The 26883-nt window shown below is 55.4% G+C and overlaps 1 protein-coding gene across 9 annotated transcripts in view; it reads left to right on the top strand.

Moving 5' to 3' along the window:
- Positions 1–26883, top strand: part of ASTN2 (astrotactin 2) — a 340991-nt gene that overhangs the window by 246803 nt on the left and 67305 nt on the right. For 8 of the 9 annotated variants that reach the window (XM_083807091.1, XM_083807088.1, XM_083807089.1 and 5 more), the window contains 2 exons: positions 4760–4893; positions 5999–6147. In XM_083807091.1, the coding sequence (XP_083663217.1) occupies positions 4760–4893; positions 5999–6147 (283 nt within the window). Of the gene's footprint in view, positions 1–4759; positions 4894–5998; positions 6148–7847; positions 8871–26883 lie in introns of those variants that run through there. The other variant, XM_083807095.1, reaches the window with a different exon arrangement.

Below are 26883 nucleotides of genomic sequence, written 5' to 3'. Positions count from 1 at the left end.
ACAGGCAGCCGGAGGCAGGCAGGGTGTGAGCAGCAGCAGATGAGATCACCTGCCAGCAGCAGCAGGGAAACTTCATCCTCCTTCACTGTGAACCTGGAGCAGACTTTAAGACGCGAACTGCGTGATCCTGGAAAGAGTCTCTGGCCTGGGAAATCCTTCATTTTCCTTCTCCTTTCTGTTTGTTTTCCTCCTCCCAGAGATGTCTAGACTACTAAGGAGCAGTGTTTATCTCCTGTGAGCCGCACTGAGCCTCACTGTAAGGGCATGGAAAGCTTTTCTTCCAGCCGCCCTATCGTGGTGATAGCACCCCGGCCAGGCTGTAAAATGCCTGCTTGATCCTGCATCCCATGCTCTTCTTTCCCTTGACGAATAGGCAGCACTGCTGTTATCTATGGGCTGCACGGAGCATGGCAGCGCCGGGGAGCTGCACTCATCAGTGGCCTCAAAGAAAAACTTCTGAAGAAAGTAATCAGGAAACTAGTGCACAAACCACAGTGTACCAAATCACCAGCTTCTGGTCCATCGAGGGTACCTGCAGCATATCGACCTCCGGCCTGCCTGCTTGTTTGTGTGTTGTTTGTTTGTTTTTTCCATCATCTCCCTGAATTCCCTCTTTAATTTTAGCAGAAACCGAGGTGTGCATTCCAACCGTAAGGAAACGTAGACATAAAACAACTCTTCGGCCAGATTTTCACATCCCTACCAGCCATGGAGAAGACCAGATCTGCAAAGAGAGATAAGCACACAGCACACACCCCTCCCAGTGCCCCATCTGGAAAAAACGGCCTCCGTGCTGCATGCTGAGTCCTGCAAATGCTGATCTGCAATGTTCCTCGTGTCCTATAATTTTTCTCTCCGGGGATGTCAACAGCAAGCCCACGGTCAGAAATAACTTGCTGCTTCTCCCTCCATCAGCTAGGTCTAACAGAGGACAAAGAGGAAATGTTCTTCCCTGTTCGTTGCAGAGCGTATGAGCTATAAAACGGGGCCAAATGGCCTCCCCCTGCGCACAAATAACAACAGGAGATAGATCCATATGCAATCGAGTGTAGGATAAATGTGCTTAGCTGATCATTCATTTCCTAATATTTTTTTATGAATAGGATTAACTTATGGTAAGATGGGACTTTATGGTCCTGTAAGTCTTGCTCATGTCAAAACAAATGAACTAGCCATCCTATGGGGGAACTATCAATCCAATATATGTGTGCGTATGGGTGTGGGGAGTCAGACCTATTATACCTTTAAGAGCAAATTAGATGCTGTTCCTATGATTCATAATGCTATATATCTAATGGCATGACTCGTCATCTAGAAAATAAACGTTTTGAGCCAGTTTCTCATCTCATAAATTTCCCCTCTGGCACTGAAGGACATAAACTAAATGGGCTGACTCACAGGCAAACAATACAATTTGGATACTTTTAAATGAAAGACAAAATTGCCTTAGGGCACAGGGGGGTGTTGAGATGCCGGGGAGCTGCTGGCAGAGCAGGGGCAGCGCTGCCAGGGGGCAGAGCCGGTCCTGGGGAGCCCTTGCAGAGCCTGGTGGCTTTGCACAGCTCCCTGCCTTGGTGTGGCCACCACGGCCAAGCATCCACTGTGGAGCTGGAGGTGTCGGAGGTGGGCTCGTAACTCTGCCTGCTGCCTCCTGGCAGGGAGGGGAGGCTGCACGCTGCTGAGCGAGGCGGCAGGGAGGGCAGGAGATGCCCCGGGGGGATGCTCTCGGCTGGAGGTGCCCGCTCCGAGGCAGGAGGGAAAGGGACCCTCGGGCACCGCAGAGCAGGGAGGTGCCCACATGTTCTGGTTGCAGCTCTCCTGAGGCTGCAGCTTCCCGTCGGACAGCTCTCAGCACCTTCCCTGCATCCGTTGTCCATTGCTCTTGGTCGTCCTCTGCCACCGGGCTCCTGGACGAGATTATGGGGAGTTAATGGAAAGAAGCATGGGCTTGGTCTGAACACTTGGCTCCAGGGCTGGGAGGACTATGGACAGAGCTCCCAAAGCTCCCTGAGACCCTTCATTTGTGCCTAGCGTTTCTGTGGGGCCAGCGAGCACCCCCAAGGGGCAGGCAGGCGTCCCTTCGGAGAGCACGGAGCCTCCTAACACAGCGGTGAGCAAGAGCTCCATGCGCAAGGAGCCCCTTTCTGCACAATCTTACCTATTTCCCCCTCGGCTTGCTCCTGCCACTTCCCCGCCCTTGTAGGCAGGAAAACCCTGAAAACGCCTGGCTGGGCATCCATCCTGCTGAGCACTGGGGGAGGCTGAGCACCAGCATGTGCCAGCCGGCCGCTCCTCCGTCAGCGAGGGTCGGGAAATGGGAGGCTGCAGCCCGCGGTAACCCTGTTACTGCATGGAGGGGCGCCCGCCCTAATGAGTGCAATTGAAGGCCGCATCGATTAGCTAACCTCGTTTGCGCGAAGGCTGACACAAGGCAGATGACGGCTGTGTACCTGCAGGATCTAATTACAACGTGGGTAAGGCTGGGCAGGCGCAGCGGAGGGGATTGCTCATCCAGCGTTGCACTTAGCATGGAAAAAAAAAAAAAAAAGAAGGGAAGGATTGACTCTTGGATTTGGCAAAAGGGCAGGGATGGAGTGGGTGGGATTTCTTCCCCAGGCTGAGGGTTGCGCAGGGGGTTTGTGGCCAGGGAGGGAGCGTGCTGAGCAGTGGGGTTGGGGTGACAGCCGAGCGGTGCTGCCGGTGTGACAGTGCAGAGAGTGCCAGGGTGCTGCCATGACCGGGCGGGGGGACAGGGCACTGCAGGCAGTGAGCTTGTGGGGACAGGAGGTGGCACAGCGCGTGTCCGTGTGGGTGGTGGGGACGGGGCAGGGCGGAGGGAGCAGGCAGAGGCACGGGGGACACACGGGGTGGGACACGTTCCCCTGGGCGTCCCCACAGGGACCCTCCTGACACCCCCATATGGCCCCTGGGGGGGGTCGAGGCTCTGGGCTGGGCACAGGAGAGGAGCCGTCCCTGCGCCTGTCCTTCAGACCCTTATTTGCAGGGCATCCGCTGCCCGGTCTCTTTGTCATCCTTTATTTTTTTCAGACGACCTAGTTATTTGTCACCACTGCCTGCTGTGTGCGCAGAGCACTCGAGCTCGCTGAGGCAGCACGGCCGCTGCCTGCTACCTGCATCCATCCAGCGTTATGGGGCTTCGGTGCCTTCTGCAGCCCCCGAGGGAGCCCAGGGCCCACTCCTGTGGCCCTCTTTCTGTTTCTGTCCTGCCCAGACCCAGCAATCTCTGCGGACAGGCACCCACACCCATCTAGCCGTGTGCCAGATAGGCTCCGTTCTGCCTTCCACGCTTCCCATTACTTTGTGATGCCCTTTCCAGCCCGGTGCTTTAATTACTTCCTAAAGAACGAAGTAAAATAACATCACATTTTCTCTCTCTCAGTGTTTTTTCCCCCTTCTGGAACAGTCCCGCTCCGCAAATGTCTGGGAGCAGAGGTATGGCAGAGGCAGGCGCCGTGCTGAAGGTGCGGGTGTGTTTGGGGAAAGCGGCACAACCCCAAACAATAGCAGCCCTGACGTCAGGCTCTATTTATACCTCCTCCTTTCATAAACGTCCCCGGGACGGTGCTTTTCCTATGGTTCTCTGCTAAATGCCACATCCCCCGGAGCTGTCCCTGTCCCCCCAAAGGGCACGCTTTATCTGCAGGGTGTGACCCGGCGGCGCGGGTGGTATCGCCGGGGCCAGGCATCCGCAGGCTGCGGCTCCCGCAGCGCTGCCGGGCGCGAAGGAGGGTCCGGGAAGGCAGCCCGGCCCCGAAATGTGCGTGCCAAAAGGTTAAAGGCATCCCAAAGAGGTTTGTTCGAGCGGGTGGTGGGGTGGGTTTTCTAGCGGAGTCGGTTTTAGCTCTGGCTGGGTTTGTGTGCGGGGAGAGACGCTGGCTTCGATGCCCATGGGACAGGCAAAGGGGAGCGGGAGAAGCCACCGTAAAACCACTCGATCTGAGCCGAGCAGCCTCTGGGGTGAGGGGTGCCCCGTCCTGGACCATGGGGACCCCATCCCAAGCTGGAGGCTCCATGGGGTCAGACTGGGGAGCTCTGTGCAAGAAGTTCAGCCCCGGATGGCAGCGGGTGGGCGCTGGTATGGGGCTCAGTTTGCTTTACGGGAGCTCCTGGGCAGGCTGAGGGCAGCCTGCAGAGGGAAGGCTTCCAGCTGGAGAGCTCCCACAGGTACCTGGTGGGGTTGATTTTCCTGATACTGCAGTTTTTTCTTGTGAATATCCCTTATGCGAGTGAACGAAGCACTGGTTTGCTCGCAGGAGGCAGCGTGAGTAGCACCACGTGAGAGGGATGGAAGTGGTCTGTGTCGTGGGGTCACTGCATGGGGTCAGAAACACTCGGGGGATGGACATGAGGAAAAGTTTCACTCCAACAGCACTGAAAGGTCCCCTAGAGGTGATGTCCTGTGTCACCAAGGGGCTCGTGTTTGCGTTTGGGGCAGCTCGGTCCTCCATCACAAGAGCCCTCCGTGCGTCGTGCCGACACTTCCCATCCCCACCCCACAGCAGCACCCGGGGGGAACCCCAATCGCTGTTATGAGGGAGCTAAAGCCCAGGGAGGTGAAATGCCTCACCCAGGGCCATGCAGGGAGCCGGTGGCAGGGCAGGGCGGACCCCAACCCCCCCCCGCATTTCCCAAAGCCCACGCTGTGCACATGCAGCGCTCAGCAGCGCACGGCTGAGCTGCCGGCCGCCTTTCCCCGCGTGCTGAGCGCTCACGGTCACGCTTTGTGTTCCCACGGCAGGCTTTCAAGGGCGCCCTGATGAGCTCCTACTGGTGCTCGGGGAAAGGCGACGTGATCGAAGACTGGTGCAGGTGTGACCTCAACGCCTTCGATGAGAACGGACTGCCGAACTGCAGCCCCCTCCCGCAGCCCATGTACGTATTCCCGCGAGCCCCCGCGGTCCCCAGCGCCAGCCCCAGTCCCGTGGGACGTGGCTCAGCCCCTGGGCACCTCCTGCCCTGCATCGTTGAGCCCAGGGCTGCGGGCCAGGGCGCCTTGCTGCCTGAGTGATGCCTTTAGGATATCCTGGCTCCGGCTGTGGCCCCTGGAAGGTTTCCTTGCAGATTTTCATCACCCGATTAGCAGGGCTCGTAGAACGGGATTTCAAATGCTGAAAGAAATGGAATTACGGCGCAATTCATTGCGGCTTGTCAGAGCGAGAGCAAATAAGGAGCAAAGTGATGGGGAATTAGCTGAGAAAGCAGGAAGACTGGCTCCAGCGAGCCACGAGGAGCAGAACACCTTAGCGAGCCAACATCCTCAGCAGGGAGTCTTTTCCCATCCTGAGTTCAACAAACACACTCATATGCGTGGAGCCAGACGCTCCATAGCCCCGCGTTGTGTTGTGTTTTGTCGTGTTGCTGCTCAGCCCCGTGCAGAGCAGCACCTCGGTGCTAGCACCACCAGCAGCCCAAAGCTCTTCTGCCTGCCCCTGTACCCCACTCTGGTCCTCGCAGCACTCTGTGCACAGCTGCCCTGGTTTTCCTTTTGCTCACGCCCATCAGAGGCTTGCTCGTTTGCAGCTGGGTAAGCTCACAGCCACACCTGCCCCTTCTTTGCTCACTCCCAGGGCAGCCCAGACCCTCCCTTCGTGTAGGCTCAGCCCCACTGGGCTACGTGGAGGTTATATTGGGTCCTCCCCTATTCTCTTGCTCCTGGGCAGTTGGTCCTTGGTTCCCTGTAGAGCTGCTGGAGCTCAGCAGCTCTCCCAGGAGATGAAGCCTCCTGCAGACAGGATATTTGGGGTTGTATGGGACTCTTGTAGGAGCTGGGAGGTAAGAACACCCACCCCAATAGGCTGCACCTAGCTGGCAGCTTCTTTCTTCTGTGCTCACCTACCAGCTCTCCCTTCACCCCCCTGTCCCCGTGGTCTGTGTGCACGTCCCTGTGTGTGAAGGTGAGAATCTGGGGCTTGTGCTGCTGGGAGAGGGGATCCCCTGGGAAGGGAGCTGATGTCTTCTTTGGTTTCCTCCTGCCCAGCCTGCGGCTGTCCCCAAACGTGGAGCCCTCCAGCACCGTGGTGTCTCTGGAGTGGCTGGACGTGCAGCCTGCCATCGGGACCAAGGTGTCCGACTACGTCCTGCACCACAAGAAGGTGGACGAATACACGGACACGGACCTCTACACAGGTGGGTGGCGCTGCTGCGGGACGGCTCCGTGCGCTCCGGAGGGCGCACAGCGGTGTGTGCGGCGCTGAGCCTTCCTGGGTATCGTCCTTGGAGCTGCTGCTTCTGTGCAGAAAGGCGCAAAGAGCGGAGGCGTTAGGTGTGGTGTTGACAGCTCCAGGAGAGGTTTCTGAAGGCTTCTGCGGAGACGTGTATAGGAGGGGAAGGGGAAAAACAAAAATACAGTGTGGCGGAAGGAAGTGATTTGCCTCTTTTGGGTAGGAGAGCTGTGAGCTGGAGTTCTTGAGTGAAATGACTTAAAGTGACTGATCCATCAGCCTGAAATGCTTTGGGGTGGTAGGTGCAGGGGGAAGGTCAGCACGCAGCAGCCAAGGGCTGCACCGGTCTGTTCCACCGAGTGGGGGTTGCGTGCCAGCAGTTAGAAGGACACTTTGAGTTACCTTGCACAGCCAACAAGGCAATCTGAAGCCTGCGATGTTTAGAGGCATCACTTATGCAGCACATAACTTCTCCGGGGGAACCTGAACCTTCCCTGGGCTGGAGCTCAGTTTTCAGCTCAGGCTTGGGCTGAGCGCTCTGTGCCCTGCAAAGGCTTCGTCAGCAATTCAAGCCGTGCTCCAGGAGCTGCTGGGCAAGGTGCAGGGATGTGAAGGACGGAGCTGGATTTGAGCGAATCAATGATTTATTTCAGAAAACATCACTGGAGGCCTTGCGTGATGCTACTGCTGCTTAGAAAACCAGGCAAAACCTCCTACTGTGTTCTGCTCAAGGACTTTGGGTTTAGCTCATTAAAGAAGTTTGTGGGAGATGCCAGAGGCAGCCTGGTGCTGGCTGAAGCTGAGACCTGCCTTCTGCAAAGGGCCCCAGGTGCTGGCAGTACCACATCTTCCCCACCTCTGGCTGGGGGGGCTGCAGGAGAAGGTTTCCACCTGCAGCTGGAGCGAGGCATTGCGAGGGCTTGTGGACGGGGTGATCAAAAACCTCCTTTGTTTAAAGGTTGGGCTCAGTCAGCTTGTGGCAAGGTGTGCGTGGCCAGGCTGTCTGCAAGGACATGGCTGAACGTGGGCACAGGGCTGGTGCTGCTGTGGCTGCTTTTACCATCAGATGCAAACTTTTGTTCCGTAAGATCTAGACTTTTCCTGTTGGGGAGAGCCGGAGCCCCCCATGAGAAGGAGCTCTTCTTCCCTGCTCCTACATCAGTCCTACCCTGCAGAAACTTCCTCCTGCACCTTCTTGCCAGGGTTGTGTTTCCACTTTCTTTATTCCTTGGTGTACAAAAGGTGAAGCGTGGAGGAAGGCTTGCTCTTTGTCTTGGAGGGGCGCACTCCAATAACAGGGAAGGAAAACAAGCCACCGAAGCGCCGTGTTTGGGATGGGGATTCCAGATTGCTCACACTCTGGTCAGGCGAGGCCAGATCGGGGAAATGTGGGGTTGCTCCTTTGAAGTGGCTGGAGCTCTGCCTGGCAGCCAGAGTAGGAAATGCAGATTATTATTATTATTTTCTTTTTATGACTGCCATGTGTTAGGCGATTGAATTCATTGTGAGGAGCTGCCCTCCCCTCTACCTGCTCTGGGGGACTGTTCAGGACAGAATGACCCCATTAACAATTAAAGAGAAAAGCCAATCCTAAGCCTCTCCTTTTTTTCTATGCTGTTTATAACCAAACAACATTCCTTCCTTCATTCCTTTCTTACCCTACAGGCCCCTGATTCCAGATGACTTGACTCTTGCAAGTACCTTGCATAGGTTTGCAGAGCTGCTGGCTGCTACAGCTCTCAGGCTTTGCTTGGTACCGTGCTGCTTCACCCTGACCCAAAACCCAGCCGTGGGGATTTCCTCACCACCATCACCCGCCCGACGCGCTGCAGCATGGCTCCATCCCGTCCGAGCAGCATGCACAGAAAAAAGAAAATGAAGTCAACCCTAGAAGGGGGTTGCAGGAAGGGAGATTTGGAGGGGGTTATGGATATTGTCAGGTCTTCCTTCCCCACCAGCCCTGTGGCCGCTGGCAGGTAGGAGCAGGTTGCTCCCGTTGCTGGAGGTGCTCCTTGGGCAGTGCTGGGAGGATCTTGCCAGGTGTGAAGGCTCTTGAGAATGCTGCTCTTCATCCCTTGGATCTCTTGAGTTAAAGCATATAGTTTTTTTTTATGGTTGTCTTTTTATTGCAGTTGTAGCCATTTCTTACTGTGATCCCTGGCACTAGCTGTGATCTTCAGCCCTGTGGCAAACTTCACTTGTGGCTGGTACCTGGCCGCTGCCTTCTGCCCCCTGCAAAAAGCTTCCAGGCTCCCCTCCCATACTTGCAAAACTCCTCGGCCTCCCTCTTGCTTTGCAACTGGAGGAGGAAGCCTTTCCCTTGAGCCACCAAATATCTGCTCTTCTTCTTCCTGGAGCTGAGTCAGGAGCGAGGCTGGGAGCTGGTTGAGCGCACGTCCCCTGCTCCTGGGATGGGGCAGAAGCAGCCGGGAGCTGGTGTGGGTCGGCTGCCCCCCGGCTGGACGTGGTTTATAAAGAGGCTTCTTACTGGTGCTTGGAAGTGCACAGCCCTTGGACCATCTGATGCTAATAGGAGCAGTTCCCGAGGTGAACTTGTGTGCGAAACAAACCACGCTTTCAACACCACCGCGTGGGGAGAGAGCGTCTCTCTGCTCGGGAGCCAGCGGAGAAGACAGAGAGCAATTACATCCCAAACTGTTTATTAAAACTTGTGGAAATTACTCATAACTCCATGTGTGCGATGGCTTTGTAGTTGAGTGATGCTCTTTGTTTGAACATGAGGCTCTTGAAGAGGGCGCAGGCGCGTGTGTGTGTGCGCGGCCGGGCCGCCAGCGCATTATGTCATGGACGAAGCAGGCGCTGCACTTGAGAGAGGGAGAGAGAGAGAAATGTGTTTTACAGGGTGAGGTACAAACTGAAATGGCTGTGAACATCTGGAACTGATATTAGGCTTGGAAAATGTTTTCTGTCACTCCAACACTCCTCTGGAGGAAGGTTTCTGAAGTTAAGAAGCTCCAAAGGGGATGAGGGGGAGGGACGAGGGGATAATGTGACCACCGTGCAAAGTGCTTTTTATTTCTCTGGCCAGGTTGCCATAGCCAGGCTGTGTCCCTGCCCCTGTCAGATGAGGGACAGGGGGTATGTCCCCTCTAACAAGTGCTTGTTGTGGTGGCCTCACTTCAAAGGTCCCCAGCAAGAGCTGAGCCCTGCCATGTAAAATGTTCCTGTGCGTGGGGCACTGCGTCCTCCAGCCAGGGAGGGTAGAAAGCCACTTGCCTTAGGAGGCTGGGTCCTGATGCTGTGTTTCCCCTTACTATGCCTTAAACCCCTCTGCCGAGAACCTCACCTGGTGGAGGCAGCGGTTGGTGAAGGCTGGCCTTGGTCCATCCTCCTCCTCACCTCTGTTCCGTGCACACATCTCCCCAGGCTGCGCAAGCACGGCGCATCCTGCCCCAAAATAACCCAAGTGATGAAGGGTGAAATCTTCGGGCGTGGGTGGGAGCAGGCAGACCTGTGCGTGGCTTAGCACCCACCTGACCTCGGCCATGATCCCCACCACAGGGGGGATTTCACGTGGGTGGGTGCAAGGGGGGGCTCTGGGGCTTTTGTGCTGGATCCCATGTTTGTGCATGTGCACCAGGTGCCAGGGCAGACTGAGCTGCTTCATGCCGTGGTGGGTGGCGGGCACTGATGCACCCAGTGTGGGGCTTCGGTGCGCAGGAGAGGAGCGGCCAGGCTCTGTGGCTTGGGGGTTGCAGTGATGAAGAGGCTCCTTGGTGGCTGTCCCTGCTTGGGTGCAAGGGGGTGGTGGTGTGGTGTTGCTGATCCCACCTCCTGCTCGTTGTGGTGGGGTGGCTGTTCAGCCTGGGGGCAAAAATAACTGTTAGCCAGAGGTTTAGAAATTAAAGAAAGTGCTTTAAATGCACTCATAGCACGTGCACAGTGGGGCTGGGGGAGGACAGGGCAGTGGCTGTGGGCTTTGGCTGGGGTTGGGGTCCGTGAGCAGGGTCTGAACCTCCCTCGGGTTGGTGGCTGCGTTGCTGCTGTGATGTTCTTGAGCTCCTCTGTCTCTTTCTCGATGTTCCTCTCCCCAGTGAGGTTTTACAGAGGCTGATGGGGGCTTTCTGCTGCATGCTTCCTCCTGCAGTGCCCACATGGTGCTGTTGTTTTTCTGGATGCCCCTAGAGCAGCCCGTGCCAGCATCCTCAGCTCCCAGTGCTGCCTTCAGCACCCATCCTGCAGCCCCTCCACATTGCTTCAGGGCAGAAACTGTGGGACAACTTCTATAAAAAGCACCAAGGGTGCTTGCTCCATCTCACACCATTTCCCCCCTTCCCTCTGAACGAAAGCTGCCCTCCTCCAGCAGCAGGAGCAGGCTGCTCTGTGGGCAGTCCCTGGATGTCATGGAGGGGCCTGGGGAGGTGCCCACCACAGCACCTTGTGAGCTTCTGAGGCAGGAAGGGGTTCTCCCACATTTGGTAGAGGACGGGGAAACCCAAGACACAAATAAATGACTTGTTTGAGGTCCTGGGAGCTGGGCGGTGAATTAAGCTCAGCACTAGGCCCTAAGCGTTGAGCAGTCTCGTTCCTTGGGCACGGAGCCGTCTCCTCCTGCTCGTGTTCCAGCATCCGGGTGGGTAGAAGGGGGAAAATGCAGAGCAATGAAGTGCCCTAGCCCAGTGTCTTCAGTTCCGTGAGGGCTTTAGGCTGTGATTGCCTGCATCCTTTCAGTGGTGCCACTTCTGCAGCTTGGTGTGTGCCAGCAGGTGGGGATGTTGTGGGGCATTAGTTGGGAAGGAGCACACAGCAGGGGATGCCACTCGTTTGCTTTTACACACCGGTGCTGCTGTTGGCCATGAGCTGCCACGTCCCAGAAGGACACGTCCCAACAGAGACCTCCAAGCTTTGTTTCTCACAATGTGAGGGGATGCCGGCTGCTCCTGGGTCTCTTCTGCTCAGCACTGATCGCAGGTGTAAGAAGAGCGAGCCTTCATCCAGAGCAGCTCGTAGCCCTCCAAGAAAGGAGGGGAACAGAAGTGCAGGCTGCCGAATGAGCTTGTTGGAGGTCGCGTAGACCTTGGAGCAGGAGAACACAGCCTTGGGCTGTTTGGGTTGCATAGGGGCTGTCTGTTACACCACCACGGCCTGGCCATGTGCAGCAGGGCTGTGACACGGAGGAGAGCCGCCGGCTGAGCTGCAGAGTGCCAGGGGAACAGGCTAGGTGGAATAACTTCTGGGAGCTGAGGGAATGGCTATATAAACCTGTGTCACCATTGCAGGCTTCTCCAGCACACTGCTGTTCTGCAGGGGACTCTCTGCATCCACATCTCCTATAAAAGAAAATGAAATAGGTCAAACCAGAAGGTTCAGTGCTTTGCACACTTGCAAGTTTCGCTCCGAATAGAGGCTGGAGCGTCTTATTTATAACTGCTGTGCTCTCAGAGCATCCTTCTGACGTGGCTGGGGCCGTACAGAGACGGCTGTGGAACACTTCCACACCCCCCTTGTGTGCAAGCTGTGCTGCTAGGCGTGTGAAAAGCAGCCACAGACTAGAAGAAGGAGAGAGAAAATGATTTGGCCAGAACAAGTACTGTGCCTGTCAGGAAGGAGTCGGTGTGCTCTCCTTACAACCAAGCTACCTCCTTAAAATAATCTTTAGAGCCCTATTTCCAAGCGGGCTGGGCACCGCAGAGGTGACATTGCACTTCGAAAGCTGTAGGAGCTTGAGGTCAGTGGCTACGTGAACATCCAGAGTCTTAATTAATGCCAACAAAGCGTGGAGGATATTCGGGCTGCAGTCTTCAAACCAGTTGCTGTTAAAGATGGCAATGATCTCGTGTGGGTGATACTGACTGCCGCTGTGAAGTCCTTCGGAGGCAAAGCGCTCTATATTGATGTAGGTGCCACGATTGTAGATGATTTTTTTTGTTTGTTTCTATGTAGACCCAGGGGACACCAGCTCTGAGGCTGGTGGATCAGAGCTGAGGCTTGAAAAAGAAGCCACAATGTCTGGTTTCAGGAGATCACGTCTTCTGCAGCTTTCTCAGGGGTGTCTGTGTGTTTGGCTTCCACTCAGAAGGAGTGGAGCATCACTGGAGCAGAGAGAGACCTGATGGTGGTCACGAGCTGGTGATCTACCACTGCCAGTCTCCTACTTGGTCCCTACCTGCTGGCTCCTCGTTGACCTGTGTGGACCTCTGTGGGTTTGAGCAGGGGGTATTTGGCTGGTGGTAACAGCCCCGAGGTGAGGACTGGCTCCCTCGGGTGCTGGGGGTGGAAATGCAGCAGCCGGGGCTCCTTGTGCTGCCGCCTCCTCTGTAACCAGCACACGGGTGAAGCTGTTTTCAATGCCCAGAGGACCTTACTCGAGCACTGAATCCACTTCACTTGTTAACAACAGGAAAGTTGATTCAAAAAGAAGCCTTTGAAGAGAAGGTCAAGTTTTTGGAAGCTGCTTCCTGGGCTGTGTTGTGTAATAACACCAAGCAAGTGCTTAATTTTGGCCATTACGCTCGCTGTGAAGCACTGACTTCTCTCCCACTGGGACAGCTGTAGTTATTTCCACCTACCAGTGTCATTTTTGTATCCTGGAAAGCAGAAGGGAGGTGGAGGGCTCTCAGCTCTCAATTAGAGTTGAGTCAGTTGCTGAAACATTTCATTAATTCACATTTCCATACGGTTGTTCCAGGCTTCTATTTTTATCTGCCCAGACACCTTTTGGACAGAGCCGGGCACTATCTTTGCAGTCTCCCAAATCCCTTCGTAGGTGGGGAGCTGGGGCTGGCCCCGGAGGATGGAGCAGTCTGGATGGTGCCGAGGGCTCGGAGCTTGCCAAGGGCTTTGCGCTCGGAGCCACCTCTGCCTCGTGGCACTGGGCAGCTGGAGATGCTCCCTTCTAGCAGAGAGAGCTCTGAACTTCTTAAATGGCAGTTAATGAGGCCAGGCATGGTTATTTTATTTTTTTTTTAAGGTCTGTAATTTTATCCCCTAGGATAAAGTTTCTCCTGATCTGGAAAAGTCAAGGCCACAAATCCGCCTTGTCAGAAACCATCAGGAGAGAAGGCAGCTAACGCGGCTGGACTGCTCGTGGCATGCGAGCGCGTCAGTGAAACCTTTACGTGGGAGCCTTCATTGATTAGAAAAGCCTGTCTAGTCAATAAATTGTGACTGGGATTTGGAGGGAAGCTCGGTCTGCGTCTGCAGAGCTGGTGCTTGGCCATGCAGCCCAGAGAGAGTTGGAAAATGTGGGGCAAGGTGGATGCAACACGACCCTGCTTGGGGCAGAAAGCTGGGTGTGAGTGCTGCTACGTGTATGGGGCTCCCATCTGGGGCTGAGCTACACCCCGGCCGGCCTTCCCTGCCAGGGTTGGATCTTCCTGGAGGCTTCAAGTGTTCTTCTCTCTAACTAGGGCCTGAGATGAGGTCTTGAATGGGGTGGTGAATCTGCTTTCCAGTCCTCTGCCTGCTGTTGGGGCTTCCCATGTGTGTGTGTTCATCTTGTCAGGAGGCTGAAATGCAATCTGGAAAGTTAGCATCCCTCTGCACATCTCTGGAAAGAAAAAAAGGGTAGGAAAGAGATCAAAGGAGGCACATAGGCTGCCCTGGAACAACCTACCCTGTCCTGTTTGAAGCCCAGGAGGTGCTCTGGGGACAGACAGAAGCCAGGGTGGTAAATCAGCCTTGCCCTGAATGTTACAGCTGTTCTCAGCTGGGATCCTGCTCTGCCAGCATCAAGGCTGATCTAGCCCAGGTGGGTCCATGCTAGGTGGCCCTTTGTCTCTCCATCCTGTGTGCCCTAAGGACCACCACCTCCCATCCCCTGCCTCCCTGCTCCCCGGGATGCTGCTCCGGCTGAGCCGTGGCTCGAGGCGGATTGCTCCCTCTGTTCCCCGTGTTGCTTCGGCGTGAGGGAAGTTAAGCAAAAAACAGAGGGATTAAGCCTTGAGTCGGGGGATTTGCCAATTAAAATAGCTGCTCCTCCTGCAGGTTTCGTGTGATACAGGAGTAGGGGGAGACCCTCCCCGTCTCCCCTGTGACCCCTTCCCAGTTTGTTCAGCTTGCTGGGGATGGAGATGTGGCTCTCAGGAGGGAGGGGGCAGCTGGGTCTGTGTTACACTGCCCGCTGTTTGGATAGGATAAACCTTTCCTCCCCGTAATTGGGTGATTGGACTTGGGAGCTTTCTCAGATATTAATCTGGAGACCCCAGAGGGGGTCAGATTAGGTTATGGAGACAAAATAGGAAATACTGCTGTGGCTAGTTTGGGTTATGGGGGATAGAGGGGATATTCTGCAGCATTCCCCTGCTGGGTTCCCACTGACGGAGGGGTCAAGGAGCGGTCTTATCTCAGCATCACGTTGACTTGGTCTTTGCTGGGAGCGGCTGCCTCTGAACTCTTTCCTCCCCTGTAATCCTGCTGCTCCATGGAACAGGACCACGATCTCTCCTTTGAAATAGGGAGGGGTGGGCAGCGATGACCTGCTGCTGGGGCTTGCGAACAGAAACCTTTTTTTTTTTTCTTCTCCCAAATGGGCATTGTGTCATGAGGAACCCTGGGGCAGAGACAGCTTCATTTTCTGAGCTGGTGTCACTTGGACAATGAGATCTTCCTCCTTGCTATCCGGTTGGAGGGAAGGGTTTTATTTTTTTAGTGGTCCAGAGTGGGTGACTTACAGCAGTGGGCACATCAGTGCACACTTCCTTTTGTCCTGTGTGATAGATGTACATGAGGAAGGACGTCGTGTCAGTCCCGTCAAAGCTGGCAAGATGAGCTTGTACCCAAGTACTTCAGAGCTGTGCTATTTAGGAATGCTGCACTGAAGCACCATCCTGGGGGTATTGGCGAAGGGAAATCCCCCGTGCCTGTGCTGAGACCCATTTGGTGTGTGGGGTGAAGCCTGCACGCTGCCCTGGGAGCAGCTCCGAGCGCTCCTGGACGCGAGCTCTGCTGACACAGAGCTGGCTCCGGGCTGCAGCGCTGCTTCCAGCCCTCGTTTCTCTTTCGTTAACAGTGAGATGGCAGACGGGATGGCTGCTGATTTAATGAGGGAAGCTTCTGATCACAACCATTGAAGTGAAACCCCGAGGTTTTTCGTGGTGATTTGGTGACTCACCCTGACAAAGCTGGGGTAGGAAATACCTCGTTGGCTCCTTTTCCCATGCAGCAGCCTGGCTCCTACACTTGCTTTGCTGTCCTTGGGCGAGCTGTCCTTGGGCCTGCCCTCACCAACACGAGCATTTTACACCCGCTGGTAAGACCTGAACTTCAGCCTCAGAGATCCGTGGTCCTGTGCAGCCTGGTCAATTAGCTGGCTTTAATGAGGCTCGCGCTTCGTTTCCCTGGTGCTAACCCTAAACACTGTCCCGGGGGGACTGGTGAGCTGGGGTGTTTGGGTACGGCTGGGGGACCCCACTGCCTTCTGCCCCGTGGCACACACGTGTGTGTACACGTGGGGACACTGAATGCAGGAGTGCGGAGCAGCTAGCACCACGGCTGTCCTGGGAGAAAAGAGCTTGCATGCGGTCACAGATAATACTTGGCTTTCCTTTATCCTCTGTGTCATCTGTGGAAATCAATAAATCTCACTGACTTCATTGTACAGCCTGGGAAATTGAGGCACTCAGCAGTAATGGCCAGAAATTGTTTGTGGAGTCTTGTTCAGAGGAGCCAGTTAAGAAGAAGTGGTCTAAGCTCATGTACAGTTAATATTTACTGTGATTTTTTTCCTCTCAAGCCACAGAATTTTACACTTGGCTTCAGGCTATTTTCAGTTCTGTTTCCAGTTCCTGTAGGCAACCTCGGTGCCTTTTTGGTAAATGGAGCATGTCAAACCCAGGCGAGTGTGCCCATCCTGCCAGGGGCCGAGGCGAGCAGGAGCTCCCCCGAGGCACTGAAGAAGCCTTTGGGTCTGCTCCATCCTAACGCAGCCCCGGGGAGGTGTGTGCCGGCTGCTGTCCGAGAGCTCCCTTGGGGCAGCCCAGGGTCATGCATGGGGAGATGGCCACCGCTGGGGACCCTGATGGGACAGCATGTGGTGACTGCAGGGACTGTTCCCCCTTGGTGTCCTGGCTTCACTCAAGGTCCTGCTGCAGCCTGCAGCTGATGGAGTCTCCCCTGTCAGACCCTCGGGACAGTGTCTGACTGCATGCCCGGACTCAGCACCCACCCTGGGATGAAGCCAGGAGCCCGTTGCCTCCTTTAGGCTGAGAAGCTTTCTTTGCAAGTCCTCAAGGACGATCTAAGAGGGGCAGCAATAACTCCTTACAGTGGGGCACCAGGAGCACCAAGACCTGGAGGGCAGCTGCGTTCTCCCCTCCGTGGGATCTGGGGAGCGCTTCTGGTGCCTGCCCTGCCTCTGTGTGCAGAGTCCCGTCCCGATGCCGGGGCTTGTTGGGAGCAGGGATGGAACCAGTTTGTGAGCCAGGAGGGGGGGACGTAGGGTGCTCTGGGCATGGCTGGGCTCCGCAGCCAGCCAAAAAGGCACGCTGTGCTCGCCCCAGCTGTGCACTGCTGGGGTCGCTGCTCGGCATCTGCCTGTGTCCTCCAGCCGCAAGCAGCTGGCGCGTTCATTGGGAACACGCCGAGCTGCACTGGCACCGACCCCGCTTTGGTGCTGCTGGGTCAGCCAGCTCCATCCAGCTCTCGTTTGTGGGCCGATCCTGCACCCCAGGAGCTGCAGGAAGGGTGCTTCCCCCTGGGGTACCCTGCAAGGAGATGCCCACAGATGTGGGCAGACGGTGCTGCGGACGCCAAAACTGGGGTTGGAGGTGGGAAATTCCTTCCTCCCTGCACCCCAGCACTCGTCAGCTGACCTCCACGAGCACGTGATAGGTTCCCTTTATCTGCTAATATTAGCCATAAGCCATCCAGCTCTGTCCGTAATCCTGTTAGAGCCTTTGACTCTTGCTCCTGTGACTCCCAGCAGCTCTAATTGCGGATACTCATGCTCGTGATTAATGGCTCGGTTCATCTCCAGTGGCACCGGTTTTACATGCGAAGCCTGCTTCCCCCTGTAACGATTTGTGCAAAGGGGAAATAATCCTTGTTAGAAACAAGCAGCACAGAAATGTGGCATTGGCATCTTGTCTTCATCCAGCCCTTCTGCCTCCTGTCCATCCTCTCACTCCTCTCCCCTCTGCCTTTCATCCCCGTGGTTACTGAGCGAACAACCCTAATTGCCGTGGGCTTTAATTTTGCTGCCCTGGAGCCGATAAATCACTCCGATGCGTGGAGCATTTTTATGCTCCTTAACAAAAGGAGTGGGATTTTCTCCTCCGCTGCGTGTTTTACAAGTGACTAATTGCATCAAGGCACCTTCGAAGCAATGACTTCATCAATTGCTCATCCCGCAGACGCACGGCTGGTTATATATGCCTGATCAGAATCCTACATTTATTAGGATTAATTTATTCTCCGATCATTTTTCTTCTGCCGCAAGGACAGGGAAGTTGAGTGATGTTACTTGCTCAGCTACGTAAGCACGATTTCTTGCCTCATTACTGAGCCTGAGATATTTTGGTTGCGTGCTGAAACTTCTCCAAATGAGAGTGAGTGATGTTATGTCTCAGACAGGAGTTATCTTGGGACACCACAGAAATCAAGTTATTTCAGGGTGCCTACAAATTGGCTTTAGATCCTCGCAGCCTTTCTTCTTAGCTTTCCCTCCTATTTGTCATGGGACACATGTCTGCGTGAGCAATAGTAAGCAGTTGGGGCTTTGTGTAAAGGGTTGGTGTTTCTCCCAGCTAGAAGCCATCTGAAAATGGGGACGCTTGCACTAGGTTAGCAAATCCTTCTGATGCCGCTGGCAAATGTGCTCACAAGCAGGAGGGGTGCTGAAGGGCTGGCTGTATAAAAAGGGATGCAGCGAGCACGGGCTGAGCATCTCCAAGGAGGAGGCACTTGGACTGGTGAGGACAGAGCAGTAAACACGGGCGAATTCACACGTTTTCTTAAAAGCTGTGGTCAAACCCTTTTGCAGGAGTAGTGCCTGATAACAATTGCCAGAAGCCCTCGACTCCGCTCCTCGCCTCCCACCCCAGAAAGGCTCCTCTCGGGGAGGGACGGAGCTTGTTTGCAGCCAGGCAGGAATTTTGCCTCATCTACTTCCAGTCTGGCGTCTGCCCTTAATTCACTGCTGGCCCCAGCGGTCGCCCGGGGGGATTTTGCAGCCGTTTTAATGGACCAAACGGGGTCACTTTGAACTGGAGCCGCGCGGCCTGGGGGGGCCGTGGCGATGCTGGGGAGCCTCAGCTGGCTGCTGGGCAGGGCTGGGGCGAGGAGGTGCAGGAGCGGGGATGGAGTTGGGAGGTTTCCTTCGGCTGGGGAGCGAGGGAGCCCACAGCACGGGCAGGGAGCATGCTCCTGCGGCGTTGGGGAGCTCAGGTTTGGCCGGGGAGCAGAGAAAAGGAGGTGACGGCTGTGGAGAGGTTGGCGGGAGGGCAGCACTGGACCTAGGAGCCGTGCTGAAGCCCGGAGCCGTATGGAGGCGTGCTTGTTTTGTTTTGCCAACAGCAAGCTGGCAAGAAATCGCCTGTTTTGATGGCAGATCTGCAGTCCTGCTGGCTGTCCAGCATGGGTTCACATCGCCTCGATCAGGGCTGCCTCCTAACGAGGGGCAGAGCAGGGACCCAGCCGGCACAGAGCCCCTGTCCCACTCTCCCCATGGCAGGGGGCTTGCTTTGGGGTGGCCAAAAAGGGATGTTGCTGAAAAAAGCATGTCAAGAAGCAGGGGCTGCTGGTAACTGAGGGTCTTTGCCTACAGAGGGGGCTCCTGCACTGCCCGAGGCCGGCTGGGCTGGGGAGGCAGGAGCCGGGCTGCGGAGGCTGCCAGCTGACCTTTCTCAAACAGTTCATGGGTTTCCAGAGCAGCCGAGGTGTCAGCGGTGTAGAGCAGTCACAGCTTCCCAGGCACTGGAGGAGGAAGGCAGGGGGCACTCGAAAGGGGAGGAAAAGGCTCCGGCCTGGAAGGGTGGAAACCTTGCAACCCGTTAACTGTTTCTCCGCAGCAAGAGGCGGAAAGCAAACCAGGGTGTGTTTTGCTCCTGCGCCTCGCTCGCGCCCGTCCTGGCTGCCCTGCTCTCCTCTTGCCCTGCCTGGGCTTCTCTCCTGGCTCCTGCAAAGGCAGGACCTAGGTGGGGACTGGGAGGATCGAGGTGACAAATCGGCTTTGCCCCAGCACGTGGAGCAGACCTGGACCGAGCAGCGTGCTGGAAAGCAAAGCGTGCTCCAAGCAGAGTGCAGCATGAGCCAGGGACTACTTATGCAGAGCCCTCTGCTCTGATGAAGTCTCTGCAATCAGATTTAATTAACAGGCATGGGCACACAGGAAAAAAAAAAAAAGCCTCCTCAAGCCCTCTCCTAACCAGTGCGTTGCTCTGCGTTTTCAGCTATCTTTGCTCGCTGGAAGTGTGTTTGTCTCGAACGAGGGAAAGGGCTCGGAGCTGCGCCGTGGCAGCCCGGCAGTAACACGCTGTCATTCGCGGCTGACAAAGCTCGGGAGTAAATTAGCAGGCAGAGTCTGTGAAAGGAAATGTTTCCTTAAACGTTTCCATAAAAGCTAATTGGCCTGTAAGAGCCGCGTACCTGTGGGCGCGCGGCGTCCCAGGGGTTCAGCGCTCGGGGAAGCTATTCCTGGCTCTGCTAACAATGTTCGGTGTGACTTTGAGCAGGTCGTTTCAGTTCCCTGTGCCTTGGTTTCCCTGTCTGAAATGAGAAGAATACTCCCTTCCAGAGCACTGATAAGGCTCATGCACTAAAATTTTATTACTCGGATGGAGTTCCTTGGCAGAGGGATATTATGCAGAGAGAAGGTTAATGATGATGGTAGGCAGAGAATAAAAAAAGAAATTGCTGTTTTATTTTTATTTTGTTCTTTAAATGATGTTTAATAGCCAGTTTTCAATTCAGGAATAAAACCCAGTCCTCTGTGACCACCAAATTATCTCGCAAATGCTGTTCTGTGTGCAGACGGAGGAGAGGAGCTCACCCCTTCTCTCTGCTCTTAGGAGCAATCAGCAAAACGCATGTTGGAGCAGCTGATCTCCAGAGAGACTTCCTTTTCCCAATTAGGATTCTCATCCTCATTCATGAATAATGAAGAAAGCACTTCCCAAGAGGCCTCCATGAGGTTTCACGGGTCTCCTAGTGCTGTATGGCTGGGGTGGAAGCGCCGCTGTGCCGGGCACGGTGCGCGTCGGGGCCGCTCCTTCCCGCAGCTGAGGCCGGGGGGGACTGAAGAGGAGCAGGGCGAGGGGAAGTGCCCGAAGCCAGGCAGGCTGGGCAGCACTTCTTCCAGAAGGAATTAAAGGCTGAACCGAGCCGTTATCCCCCCAGACCAACGCTGAATGCTTCCAGAAGCATTTCTAGGTGAACGTGCCCCACCGTTGCGGTGACCTGGGGAGCAGAGGTGCCCCTTCCAGGACGAGCCTGTCCCACGGTGTCCTGCCTGACCCCCCTGGTGTGTCATCCTCACCGCAGGCTGCGAGTGCCAACCACAGCAAAACACAGCACACTCTGAGGCTGGGTGTTAGCTTATTTATTTATTTTTTTTTCCCCGTTTATTTTTTTTCCGTAAACACTAGCTACGTCAAAAATGCCACGTTCGTCACCCCCCAAACTATTACAAAAGCTAAGGTCAAATTCATGGAATAGTTTTGGCTGGGGAAAAGAGCAAGGGCGAGGAGCTGGGTTCCCACTGGGTGAAGCGCGGGGGCTGCAGGACGCCGTCTCCTCTCCTTCCGCTGCCTGTGGCCGAGGGTTTCCCGTCCCCAGGGCACTGTCCAGCTGCGGGGTGGCAGCTCTGTGTGTAAGGATGCTCTCGGCGCTCGCGTGCTCTTTTTTTCCTGCTCAGTTCCACTGTGTGGAAATGCCTAGTGAGATGTGGCTTGCTAGGGGAGGTGACGTCTTTCCTTAGGCAGCCTAGTGGGAGAAGGAAATGGGAGAAAAAGGACAGACTTCTGGATGTGCAGCCCATTGTTAGTCTGGCTAATCCAGATCGCCATCCTCCTTCCCTCCTCCTGCTCCGAGCGCTTGTTGGAGAGGCGCTCGCTTCCACCCTGGGGTCCCCACGGAGCAGGGACAGCGATGGAGAGCAACCTGCCAGCCTCACATGGGTGGCAGCACAAAAAAGCCTCGGGCCATTGCATTGTGGTTCTCCATGCAGGCGGGTTTGACTTCCGAGTGTCTCTCAGCTCGCCGTTGCCTTTTTGCTGCTCAAGACATCGTGCGGCGCTGCTGCAGCTCTGCTCCTTGTTTTGCGGAGCAGCTCATCCCTGGAGCAGAGCATGGCCTTTCCCTGTGGCCATTCCTTGGCCGTGGTGCTGAGCACAAGCCCTGCAGCTGCTGGCCTTCCCGGCACAGTGCTGGCAAGCCAAAACATCCAACAGAGAGCAGCGAGGCTCTGATGGGCCAGGCCCTTGGTGCTTGTTGGAAAATCCTCCTGGGCAGATGAGAGCACTTCCCCCTAAGGCAGGTCAGGCTCCTTGCTCGCACCAGCAAGCTGACCAACAGTAGGTGGAAGAATCCCACCCCAGTGCCCGTGTTCAACTGTGAAGCACCAGGCATTGCTTCTCAGCTTTGTTGTTGACCTCTTGCCTATCTCTGAGTTTCTTCCCACCCGTTTAAATTGTTGCTTTTGTTGCCTATTTAATAGGCTTGTAAACAAGGATCCTTGCACTGTCCCCATCCCCTCGTTGTGTTTGCTCAAAGCTCTTCCCAAAACTTGCTCACCCTGTGTAAACAGACCCTTTTTTGCCTCATCCCCACGCCCTTCTCCCTCATTTCTCCACTTGGCCTTGCCTGGCTGTGTCAGGGAAGGTTCAGCTCTGGTTGCAGGGTGCAATTTCGAAGCTTGTGTTGTGCTGAGGAAACCAAGGGGCCGTGCTCCCCTCAACCCCTCCACCTTCGTAAATATCGTGGTAAATTTGTGGGGACAAGGGTTGATTGGTGTTTAGTTTTTTTCTATCTCCCCCATCTGTGTCTGCTGATGTGGGGCTGCGACGGTGACAGTATTTGAAGCAGGAGCTGTCTCTTGATACTTATGTGTACAAAATCTCATACGACGAGACCCTGAGCTCTCTGGGGACCTCTAGGTGCTACTGTAAGATGAAACGATCAAATACCACTGCACGGCAAAATGTCATGGTGCATCAGTAAAACTCATCTCTGTAAATAAGAGGAGCTCGGTCTATCTCTCTGTTGTAGAGCCATGGGGTGTGTTGTTGCCAGATGAGCCAGATAGGTTTGTGTAAGGAACGATGGGAGTTGATTGGAATTGGACCGAGGAGGGGCGATTGCCCCCAGTGTGGTTCTCTTCCCCCCTGCACCCACCTGGCTCCGGGTCCTGCAGCGTTATCGGCATGTACTCACACCAGGAATAAAGCCAGCCCTCCCCTTTTTTTGACCTTAAGTGATGGTTTAGGATTTCTTTTATTTGTGGACCTTGTCTTGGCCTTCTCCCGCTATTTGTCTCTCCAAAAAAAGAATTCTGCTCTTTCAATTTCTGAGCCCAAATTGGAGGAGGGGGGGTATTACCAATTGGGATCAGTAAATAGCTCATCTGCCTTCGTAACACTTAGCATTTAGATAGTGCTTTCCATCGTCAGAGCCCTTTGCAAACTCCAGGTAATCCTCCCAGCACCCCTCCAGTCAGGTAAGTATAACTAATCCCAAACAAATAGCTTCAGTGTGGAACTAATGTAGGGAATGGATAAGAGTAATTTCAGGTTTAAAAGAAAACTAGTGGGTAATCTCACAAGAAAATTAGAAAAAAAAGGGCAGAGGGAAAGAAAACAAGCCCAAGCTATTGATTGTGAAAGTTAAGTCGCTTCAACTCATTGACTGGCATTTCAAGTAGCCAGGACAGGTTGCAAATATTGCAACTACTTAGCATAGCCTTGCCATTTGGAGGTATAGAGTACATCAGAGCTTCAATAATACGGTAAAATAGTTAAATTTAAAATGCATTCAATAATTTTTGTGTTAAAGTTCATTATTTTTTCCTATCACTTAACCAAAAAATCTTGTAAATATTGAATTTCCTCCTTTTTGTGTGTTTATTTAATAACTGTATTTACTTATTCATTTTCTAATTTCCTCCTCCTTCTGTCATCTCTGGGAACTGGAGCTTGAGGAGATTTGCCCACCCTTGGTGGTAGTTTAGTCAAAATACCTTGTCACTTGCGTGTCTTGGTGCACTTTTTCCCAAGTCTGGTTGAACAGTTTTGTTTGGTCACCAAATGAACTCATTAATCCATGTTCCATTTGGGACAGGTTTTGGGGGAGAAATGGCTCAGAATCTGGTTTTCTTTAGCAACTGAGAACCTGTTGTTCCAGAGGACGACTTCTGTCCCTGTGTGTCCTGCACCACGTGCAGGATCCCGAGTCCGAGGTGGTGATGCCCAGGCTAGGAGGGAAGCTGCAGGGCGAGGTTGGGTTTTCCAGCTCTGGGGGCTCGAGTCCATTTCTCTGCTTTCCAGCGTCAGACGTGGGCACTGGACCAGCCCTAGGGCTCCAGCAGACCAAGTCTGTTCTGAAAACCCATGTGTGCGTATGAGTATTTGCCCGTCCAGGACTCAAGGATCCTTGCAGGCTGACAGTGAGCTTTCCCGGAGCTCGTTCCTGGTCCCCCAGGAGACCTCTGAACGGGTCTGTCGGGGTTTTACAGAGGTGTGCTTGCAGACACCACTGCAAACCAAAAGTAGCTATAGAGGATCATAAGGACCTTTAGTACCAGCTCTGTTGCTCTCAAGTGCTTTTTCCCCTTACATTCACCTAAACCCCAAATCCATCGCTGCCTGCCCCAGGTATTTCTAAGCAATTAAGTATTTGCCTCGGACTTTTTTTCGCCTCCATCCTCAGCCCTATGTTTTGAAAGGAGAGCAACTGAAACATGCCTGAGGAGCACTGAGCATGGCCGCTGATCACAGGGATGGAGCTTGGGGATGCACAAGGGGTCCAGGGAACACCCGGGGCAGGCGCCCACCCTCCCCTCCACCCGCCAGACCCCTCTGCAGTGACCTTCTGGGGAAGAAAGAATAATAAAGGCTTGGCAGGTCTATTCACACTGTGTAAAATTGAATTAGCAGAGGTATGTGAGGAACATGGCTCAATTTCCATGGGGATGAGGAGATCTTTATCTCCCCCCCCCCCCCCCCCCCCCCCCCCCAGGATTATCCCATGCAGCACAAAGCCCCTTTTGGGGTTGGCGGGCAGACGTCCCTCGGTGTGCCTCACTGGGGTAAAATCAAGGTGATGTCTGAGCCAGGCTGGGCTGGGGGCTTAGCCACAGCGGGAGGTGGGAGGGGGAGAGCAAGCAGGGAGGCTGCAGGGACCAAAATGAAGATGTTCAAAGGTGCAGGCTGGAGAACGAGTGGTGACAGGAGCCAAGGACCCCCCGTTGTTTTCTGCCCCCACTCCTTGATGAGGTGTGGTACCTCTGACCAACCCGCAGGATTTAGAGAAAGCTGCTCAGAGGGCATTGCACCCTGATCCCCAAAACAACAGCACCAGCTCCTCTATCTGCTGCTGCTGACCTCTGCCTCCCCTGCGTTCAGTGGGAGATGAGAAAAGGGCCAGGACTCCATCCGCAGAGCTGTTAGCCCTGCTATGAAGGAGTTGTCACCTGCCTGCCACGGAAAGGTCCCCGCAGCCCGTTGGAAACCCTGCCCAGCCCAGTGCAGCCTGGGGAAGGGCTGAGCAGGGGTGGCAGCACCACGAGCCCGGTGTCACTGGGGGTGGCAGCGCCACGAGCCCGGTGTCACTGGGGGTGGCAGCACCACGAGCCCGGTGTCACTGGGGGTGGCAGCACCACGAGCCCGGTGTCACTGGGGGTGGCAGTGCCACGAGCCCGGTGTCACGGTGCCGGTGAGGGGCAAGCAGGGGGAAGGACATCACAGCAAGGCTTTGGGCTCCGGGCGGCGACGTGGAAAGGAGAAGCAAGGAGCCCAGCTTGCGCACACCCCTGTGCGGCCAGGCCGAGCTCGGGAGCGAGCGGCCTCTTTGCTTCCTCCCCGTGCACCCCGCAGCGGGTGGGTGGGGAGGGCCGGGGCTGGGTGGGGACCTGGCCAAGTCACTCGGCCTCGCTCGCCAGCGCAGCTGAGCTGGGGCAGTGGGTATCCAGCGCCGGGGCGCTTCTGGGGCCGCAGCAGGGAGAAGAGCTGCGTCCGAGGAGAAAGTCCTCGAGCGGTGTGGGGTAGGTGCACTCGGGCTTTAGGGTTATCTGCGAGCAGAGTCCTGCCACATTAGGTGGGAAGTTGGTTTCTTATGGTGTGAGCAGCACAGGAACTGCTTCATAGCAAAGGGTGAGGGGCTGCTGAGGGCAGAAGGGAGCCCAGAAAGAGGGGAGACACAACCAGGGCACACATGGAGGGAGCCGTGCAACAGCCCCCAGGAGAGCCAGCCCAGCCCTGGGGCACAGTGGGGTCCTTGGGGGCTGTGAAGCTGGGAGAGCAGCCGGGCCCCTCCTGCCTCCATCCCCATCAGCTGGCTCTGTCCTTCTCGGCAGCGTTCCCCCACCCCAAAGCTCTGTGTCAGGATGACAGCAGCCCCGTTCTCAGGAGTGGCCCTGCCAGGGCTGCTCGCTGTGACCTGCCTGTCCGCGGCTGGGAAACGGGGCCCAAAACACCACGCGAGGAGCAGCTGCTCCCTCTGGGTCACTGCCCACCCCGAGCACCGCAGGCCAGGCTCTGTCAGCACTGCCCCGCACGCCGATGAGCCTCGTTTTTCTGCTTCAGAAAAGCCTGCTTGCTTGAGGTGTGACCCTCCACCATCGTGAAAGTTAAATTTGTTGTTTGCCAGAGGCTTGGGCACAATCTCTGCATAGGGAACCCTTCTTGGTCAAGCCTGGCCCCTTAGGGCCTGTCTTGAACCTCTGTTATTCCCCCAAAACAGCAACCTCGGTCACCAAATGCTGTTGTTTTGCAGCGAGGAGCTGCTCCCTTCCCAGTGTGTGTGGCTGCTGGTAAACACATGCTACTTCTGTGCAGCACCTGCGTGCGAGGGTCTTGTGAAACCTGACATCCTAACACCTTCCCAGACAGGTGGGAGGTGAAGGAGCGTTCGAGGTGCTGCTGCTGGGTGCCCTCGGCCACCTCCCTCCTCCTCCCAGCACAGCAGGGCTGCGGTCGACAGGTTTGGCGCAGGGGGAGGCAAGGCGGCATTGCCCCTGCTCACCAGCGGGTTAAAAGCAAGCCCCTTGTACAGGCCGGGCCGTGCTGCTGGGGGAAACACGGTGCTGAGCTGTGGTGCTGAGTTCAGCCGTGGAGCCAGCGTGAGCCCCAGCGCGAGCTCTCCACGCGCTGTCTCCCATCCCCGTGCCGAGCCCGCAGCCCTCCTGCTTGTTTGGTTTTGTCCTGTAACCAGCCTGTTTATTGTTCTGAAAAGGTTAAATTGGTCAGGGAAAAAAAAAAAAAAAGATGGATTTTTTTTTTCTTCCCCTTTCTAATGAGAGTCTGGGGACCTTTTCCCTGCTGACGTCAGAGTCGTATCCAATAGCCTTTGCAGTGAGGCCTGATTTGCAAAGGACACCCTGGGGTAAAGCAAAAATCTTGGTGAAACCTTTAAGAAGAAAAAGCACCCTTCGAGATGACTTTCTGCTGCTTTTATGTCCTGATTTCACCTTCTAATTACCAGCCCGGCCTTATTTATTTATTTATTTCAACCCGGGGAGGCCGCCTGCAGCCCCCCGTGCGTGTGCGCGCGCTCCCCGTCCCGTCCCTCCCCGCGCTTGGCTCTCCCCCCC

The sequence above is a fragment of the Anser anser genome (assembly GCF_964211835.1).
Source record: "Anser anser genome assembly, chromosome: 21".
Lineage (NCBI taxonomy): Eukaryota > Metazoa > Chordata > Aves > Anseriformes > Anatidae > Anser > Anser anser.
Note: the sequence above shows the minus strand (reverse complement) of the source record. Positions and strands in the feature narration are given on the sequence as shown.